The sequence below is a fragment of the Stigmatopora nigra genome, chromosome 6 (genome assembly GCF_051989575.1).
Source record: "Stigmatopora nigra isolate UIUO_SnigA chromosome 6, RoL_Snig_1.1, whole genome shotgun sequence".
Classification (NCBI taxonomy): Eukaryota; Metazoa; Chordata; class Actinopteri; order Syngnathiformes; family Syngnathidae; genus Stigmatopora; species Stigmatopora nigra.
The window spans coordinates 1641754-1650000 of NC_135513.1; the positions used below are offsets into that span (position 1 = coordinate 1641754).

The window sequence follows — 8247 nt, forward strand, 5'->3', positions numbered from 1 at the left end:
CCCGCTATTTTTCCTTTCCAAACAGCACTTTCCCGCCGCCTCAGTCTTAAATATATCACCGTCATCCGAGGGAGCCCCACTATTTTCCCAAAATAGAATTTTTAACTTCTCCCCGGCCTTATTTCGCCATTAGTGTCTGAGGAACAAGCTGTCACACTTTTATTTTTATTTTTATTTATATAAATAAATATACATATATAAATATACATTTATATCCATATATATATATATATATATATATATATATATATATATATATATATATATATATATATATATATATATATATATATATATATATATATATATATATATATATATATATATATATATATATATATATATATATATATATATATATATATATTTACACATGTATATGTACACATATACATACACACATTGGTAGTAATCTTAAACTAGAATATACACAGACAACTGGTTTCACTCGGATAATTCTTTATTAATACACAACCTAGCAATTCTCAAGTTATATTCTTCACATTCTTTGCAAATGATTTCATTCTAGATGGTAGTCATTTATTGTATGGTGTCATAAAACAGTGTCCAGGTTTTTCAAATTACAATAAAAGCAAAATAAAGGCCTTTCTATGCCACTTCAAATACATAGCTCTTCATTTATTTAAAGTTATGTACTGCTAGTTTTTGTAACTCGTCCTTATTTTATAAAACTGTAGACAAATGACCCGAGGACAACAGCCAAGAGTACACAGCAACAGAAGATCATCATTTGTTTCTTCAGAGAATGCATGAGGGAAAAAACATCACAACTATGCATTACAAGCATTACTAGCTAAATTTAACAGTGGTATCTTGACTTAAGAATTTAATGTATTCCTCAAACAAGCTTGTACCTGACACTAACCTTCCCCATTAAAACTAAGGAAATCCCATTAATAAACTCAAGCCGAAAGAGGAACACGTATTCATTTGATTAATAAAAAGGTAATAACTTTTACTTCAAATATGAATACCAAAAAAGGGCGTCAAGGTGACCAAATCACTCCTGTCGGGTATTATATTTAAACAACTAAAGTAAGAACAAATTACTATATTGTTTCATAGATTTAAAATATTACATGTGAAAAAATATACAATACAATGTACAATGATAACTCTACTTTCAAATGCTTCTAAAGATATATATTAAGTTTACGAAAATCCTTAAGGGCAAACAATTTGCCCCAAGATACAAAAAAAATTCAGGTTACAAACAAAATCAAACATCGCCGCATTGTAAACAGTTTCTGCAACCAGTATTTTGGTTTCTGGTTTTAAATTGTCGTGTTCGAGTTGCATATCTCCCAACACCACTGGCCTCCTATGGTTGTCTACATAATACGGTAACGTTAGCGTACTGCAGCGTGATAGCGTCCACCGACTACGAAAGGGGGGAAAGGCACGCTTCAGGCGGATGCCAGAACCAACCATTAATGAGGAAATGGTCACAAGCGGAGCCACTGACCAAAAGCTTCTTCGTCACAGAATTCTAAAGCATTTTATTTTCTTGAATTTTTCTCAGTATGCATAACATCACTTTAACTTGTCAAGTTGTATGTTTCTGTATGTGTACGCATGTTTACTTCGCCACCACATGCTATTCCACCCCATTCGATAATGCAGACATTGCATACATTACATACATTTATCATTAAGAAAATAATTTTGTAAGTAGAAGTACCATGCTATTATTGGTTGGGACACTTAGAGCTAGTTGATTGGCTCATGCATTTCCCCATGCACGCGTTGAGTTGCGAACCACTAATTGCGAATGTTATTCCGTACTCAACATGTCCAAGAAGAACGAAGCGCTGGTCAGACTCCATTTTGGGATCACGATTCATCGCTCGTATCATATCAATGCTCTTTCGAAAAGTTCCCCATAGTTTTCGATTTTTTCATATAAATCTACAACCGCGAACCGAAAAAACACAATTTTTTACTTGATTTTTGTGGGATTTTCGGGGTTGTAATCCCAGAGGTCATCATATTTTTATTTTTGGGGTTTAAATCTATTTTTCCCCATTAAAAAATAACAATTTTCTCACATTAAGCGCTAATAGAATTTTCACCCAATTATTAAAATATAATTTGATTAATTCCTTCAAGTGGCATACCGAGGAATTTTGTGCCCTGGAGAAAATTCTAGACAGTGCACGCGCTCAATGTCAGAACTCAATAGGTAGTCATGTTTGATAAGTGTAACACTTAATGTACACACTTATTTTGTTTTGTTTAAGATCGCCGGCTGCTCTGTGCCCTCACTGGAAGACATTGCCAGCCCTCGTTACTTCAGCAGAGCCAGGAACATTGTCAGGGACCCATACCACCCTGGTCACAACCTGTTCCAGCTGCCGCCCGCTGGCAGACGCTACAGGTCTCACAAAGTACAGTGGGACAAAGAAGCTAGCGAGACGCGACAGTCGTGGAAAGCAGCCTGCCACGCACCACTCCAAGAAGGCCGACAGAGTCTAAAACTATTACATGCTTGGTGCCTCCTCTGCTTGAAGATTATTTTGTTGTTGCGGATTTAGCCCTCACAATGACAATTCGGCTTGTGTCGAGTCAATGATGATGACAAAGCCTATGTCCGATAATTATTATTAGTATTATTGTAAATTTGCAAAATATTAAAAACTGGATATGGAAAAATATTACAATAATTTTTATTTGATGTTTTTTATGGCGAAAATTTGAATATATTTATTTTGCGAGACGAATATATTTCTGAAACAAAAATGTATATTTTCAAGGCCCTGCTTCAAAGTAGTGCTCCACCTGAATCCACACAACCCTCAATAACTATGGTGTGTAAAACTTTTACTGCAGCTAAAACTGCAACATATACAAAAAAACATCGGCACACGGTCTAATTGCCGAAAGACATTTAGCCGACTGACATCTGGCCGACAGCTAAATCGCCGAAAGGCCATCTGGGCGAACGTAGTATTAGCCGAACGACTATTTGGCCGACCGACTATCTAGCTGAAGAACATTTAGCTGACACGCTCGTCCCGCCCCCGGTCGTGTGTGTGTACAAGGTTTTCAACCTAGGCCCGCCAGCCATTTACGGTCCGTTACTGATAACAACATTCATTAACAATAACAAGTTACAGATAACAACATTCATTTAGAATAACAAGTTACAGATAACAACATTCATTTAGAATAAGAAGGGCATTTATTCACGGCCAAACAAAGTAATTATAACAGTAATAAAAGTAGTTATAACAGTATATACTGTAATTTACACCAGCATAGAAAACATTGTGATTAATCTTTGAATGAAGGTTCTCAGCAAATCATTTGAATATATATTTCCTAAAATAATGGGAAATTATTTAAAATTAAAATGTTGTTCTTATTTAAATCGGCAGAATACTTCCACCTGATGGACAAATAATTTTACTGCAATTGGGTCGGGTACCAGGTTTAAAGTGCACTTTTTACTGGGAAATCAAGCACCCTGTGCTCAGTTATAGTCTATAAAAATCGCCAGTACTTTTATTTATGGTGCGGTATTCATATTTATTCATTTAATGCTGTTTTCGGCTGGATTTAAAGTCATTTTAGTGCATTTTGCGGTTTTTCGCCATTGACGTTAATGGCTGTCTTTTACCGGGGAAATCACTACCCTGGGCTCGGTTTAAGCTTCCAAAGAGCGCCGGTATCTGTATTTAATCATTAAATGCTATTTTCTGCATGATTTTAGCACATTATAAATATACAAAATATTCCTGAATACTCTTGTAATGGGAAGAGTATACAGGAATATTTTATTAAGCAGCAACCATATTTGTAATACATGCATTTGTCAATGTAGAAAAAAAATATATTTCCCAATCAATTTCTTTGCACTGTGGAATCCAGATATTTCGACATTAGAACTTCAACATCTTTAACTTCTGGTGCGAAAATTGTAATTTCCCATCCCATCACATCTCATTTTCTGAACCACTTTTATCCTCATTAGGGTCACGGGGGGTGCTGGAGCCAATCCCAGGTGTCTCCGGGCCAGAGACAGGGACACCCTGAATCGTTGGCCAGGCGATTGTAGAGCACAAGGAGATGGACAAACACGCACACTCGCTCCCATACCTCGGGGCAATTGCATGTTTTTGGAATGTGGTAGGAAACCGGAGTACCCGGAGGAAACCAAAGTACCCGGAGGAAACCGGGGGACCCGGAGGAAACCGGAGTACCCGGAGGAAACCGCAGTACCCGGAGGAAACCGGAGTACCCGGAGGAAACCCACGCAAGCCCAAGGAGAACATGCAAACTCCACACAGGTGGAACATGATTTTAACCCAAGACCCCAGAGCTGTAAGGACGAAGCGCTAACCACTCGAGCCACCGGGCCGGCCAAAATTGTTTAAATTTCTGTCATTAAAAAGCATGCTGTTCTCAACAACATAAACTTATTTCTTTTTTTCAAATTGAATAATTTGATATTTTGCATTTACAAATACAGGCATATTTACTTCCTTATGATATTGATCCTAATAATGTGCTTTTGATTAGAGGTAAGATCTTGAGCTCGGGCTGGGCTTCTCTCCCGCTGAAAAAAAATAATCTATACCAAAACGATGTGTTCTCTCCTGCTCAGTTTTTAAAAATAAATACATTTTTTATAAAAATGTATAGTAAAACGGTGTGGATAACAAACTAAGAAATAAGAAAATTATAAAATAAATAATTTGGAATTTTTAAGAGAAGGCGCTGTGTAATGTAATCTCAATTGGACGCGGAGCCGCAGAGCCAGAGCATGCTCTGCGCACTTCACATTCACACCGCAAGAAATGAAGGGTAAACTAAATATGCACTGGTACCGGTAAGAGTGAATGTTGGAAAAGCTTAAAATTGATTGTTGAATATGCTAAGGAAACTTGCATTGGCTTCGCTGAGTGAAGTCAATGTAGCGCTTTACTCTAACACGAGACAAAAAAGCGCTGAGCAGGCATTTAAACAGTGGAAATCGTCAAACATCTATATTATCATAAAAATAAATGTAGATGTTTATACAGTCTTGTTTAACTTGGGTTTTGTTGCAAAAGATATAGCCCTTAATCTGTTATCAAAAATTAATCCTCGTGGTGCCCTCGCTTTGGGCCATATTTGATTCATACAGTACCTCAGAAATACCACGTTAGATATTTTTTCTTAATATATAATAATCGGACATAGGCTTTGTCATCACCATCAACAACAAAAGCCTAATTGTCATCATACCCAGAAACTGTGTATGACGAAATTGGTAGTGCTTCTCCATAAGGTGTGTTTTCTCGGCAAAAGACCCAAATAAATGATAATTACGGACTCGTAATTTGGCACCCAATACGGATACATTGTATCAGACTGGTTACCGGGGGGAAAATGGTTCCTAAGCAAGACGGTGCCCCTCTATATGAAGGGTACCCCTCTATTTCAGAACTGTGAAATGTAACCCCTGCAACCTTTCTAGGGTTAAAAGGCTGTGGGAAAGCATTTTACCGTATTTACTTATAACACCAGTACTTCCAACCCCAATTCTTATCCTGTGCAGTGCCTGAAGTGAATGTAAAATTTCTGATTAAGACAGTGATAAAAAAAATAAAATAAAAAAATCAAAACATGAATGGTTCATTACTATTTTTTTCTGACTCATGAATTGGAGCATCTGTAAGTCAAGGTACCACCTTATAGCACATTTAATACACAATTTAAAATATAAATTATTACTTCTAGAGTAAAATTTCTGTATATTTACAAATTATTACGTAGACAATTTTGATGATCAGTTGTGAGTGATGTTTAATGAGGGAAATATTTAATTGCATTCGAAAAATCAAGCCATACTTACCCTACGTGCTTCCTGTTGGAATTTTGCAGCTTTTTTAGTGTCAGCCACTGCTCTTTCTACAAAGCCCACTGATTGGTCCATGTTACTTTCTATTCTGTCAATCATGCCACCCTAAGAGATAGCATAGCAAGAAATAGAAATGGTGAATAAAGAGACCACCCCTAGATGGCAGACAATTATAAACAGTCATACCTCCACTTATAAATGCCTTTAGGGACGACATTTTCAGGTTACGAAAGCTTTTTATATGCAAATGAGTGCCTTGAACTACGAAATTAGATCCAAGTTACGAAATCCCCCAAAAAGTAAATGCATTTCTTTATCCGTTATTTTATTTTGAAATTATCATGGATGCATTGATTCTCAATAAAGAACCTTGCTACACTCTACTGGGCTCTCATTGGCTGTCACACAACAACCACTGTCCATGTTTCAAGATTATCTCATTTGTACTTTTGACCGATGTTCGTCATCACAGAGTTTTGACTGTTTTTATGTTGAGTTTTTCCAATCCAATCCTTCACGCCTCCCAAGAATATTACCAGTGTGAATTAAAAGAAGTGGTCAACCAGGAAGACATTGACGACTAGGTTGAGAGGCATAAAAACAAACTTACTCGCGTTAATGGAACACTCGGAAATACAGGACGAATCTAACGAGAAGGCAGACGAGAAAGCAGAAAGCATTCCTATAGCAGAAATCAAATAAATGCTGGAGAAATTTCACGAACTTTCTGTGTTCGTGGAAAAAACACATCCATAAAGTGTTCACGTATCATGAGATCGCTCACTTTGACAACATTTGTTTGTTGCATTATAGTTACATTATTAAAAGTCGCCAAAGGGAAATATCGTCGGATAATTTTTTTTCAAAATATCCGTTAACAGCACTGCATAAAGGCAACTTAAATCCAAACAGGCAGGAAGACCTCAACAAACGGTGTTTGTGGTGTTTGGTGAACAATCTCACACTAAAAACCACAAAAACTATAGAAATAGAAATCCTGGACTTTGCAAATGCAACAAAGATCTGGCCCCACTCCTCATAAATGGAGCATGCTTAAACAGGGTCCAGTCCTACAAATTCCTGAGCGTCCACGTCACGGACAAGCGCTCCTGGTCTACCAACACAACAGCAGTGGTGAAGAACGCCCAGAAGCTGAGGGTACTCAGGAGGAACAACTTGGACACTTACTACTGGTAACCTTCTATGAGCCACTGTGGAGAGCATCCTGGCATACTACATTACAGTGTGGTACGCTGGAAGCACGGCAGCAGACGGAATATATATATGTATATGTATATGTGTATGTGTATGTATATGTGTATGTATGTGTGTATGTATATGTGTATGTATATGTGTATGTATGTGTGTATGTATATGTGTATGTATGTGTGTATGTATGTGTATGTATATGTGTATGTATATGTATATGTATATGTATATGTGTATGTGTATGTATATGTATATATATATATGTGTATATATATATATATATATATATATATATATATATATATATATATATATATATATATATATATATATATATATATATATATATATATATATATATATATATATATATATATATATATATATATATATATATATATATATATAGAGGTAGAGGTGGAGGTAGAGATAGATATAGAGAGAGGGAGAGAGATAGAGAGAGAGTGAGAGATGAGATAGTTAGGCAGGTTGATAGATACAGTGGAGGGCCATCAGGGCCTTCAAGACCTTCTTTGCTGGCCTAAGAAATATCTGAATCCTATATTATATTTTGTCCACCAGTACTTATTAAATAATTCCAAATTGTCTGATACCTTCCTTTCATTGATTTTCCTCCGGGTTGCACTGTTTCCAGATGTGTTTTTTTTAATAATGAAGCCTCTAACCCAGTGATTTTCAAACTTTTTTGGCCACCGCCCCCTTCACCGCCGGGCCAAAATGCCAACGCCCCCTTCACCGCCGGGCCAAAATGCCAACGCCCCCCTCTTTACCCCTTTCCAACGAACGAAGCTTAAATAAATAGAAGACAGGCGCCTCAGATATTATTCGCTAATTTCGTTTCTTTTAATAGACCAATGCGCAGTTCACCTCGAATCATAAAAATTGATAGCTGATGCATTAAGCCGGTCGCTGTGCGCATACGTCTGTGGTTAAGCGTTGCCGGCGCGCTATTGTGTGCTCCTCTGCGGCTGACTGGATGGTGGTGGTTTCCCCAGTCGCCTGCATCGACGATAAACTCGCGACAATTAGTGATATACGGTATATGCGCGCTGCTCGTGAGCGCTCGAGCAGACAACGTTTCTTGTTTCAATAAAGCTTGTTTTTTGTCGACTTTTTATTACAGACAATCAATTTTTCCGGTCTTTCTACAA

At 37.0% G+C, this 8247-nt stretch overlaps 1 protein-coding gene across 6 annotated transcripts in view; it reads right to left on the reverse strand.

Moving 5' to 3' along the window:
* Positions 1-442: 442 nt before the first annotated feature.
* LOC144198153 (syntaxin-3-like) overlaps positions 443-8247 on the reverse strand; it is a 29047-nt gene continuing 21242 nt past the window's right edge. For all 6 annotated transcript variants that reach the window (XM_077719033.1, XM_077719029.1, XM_077719028.1 and 3 more), the window contains 2 exons: positions 5861-5971; positions 443-757 (listed from right to left, as the gene is read on the reverse strand). In XM_077719033.1, coding sequence (XP_077575159.1) covers positions 680-757; positions 5861-5971 — 189 coding nt within the window. In that variant the 3' untranslated portion in view covers positions 443-679. The remainder of the gene's footprint in view (positions 758-5860; positions 5972-8247) is intronic.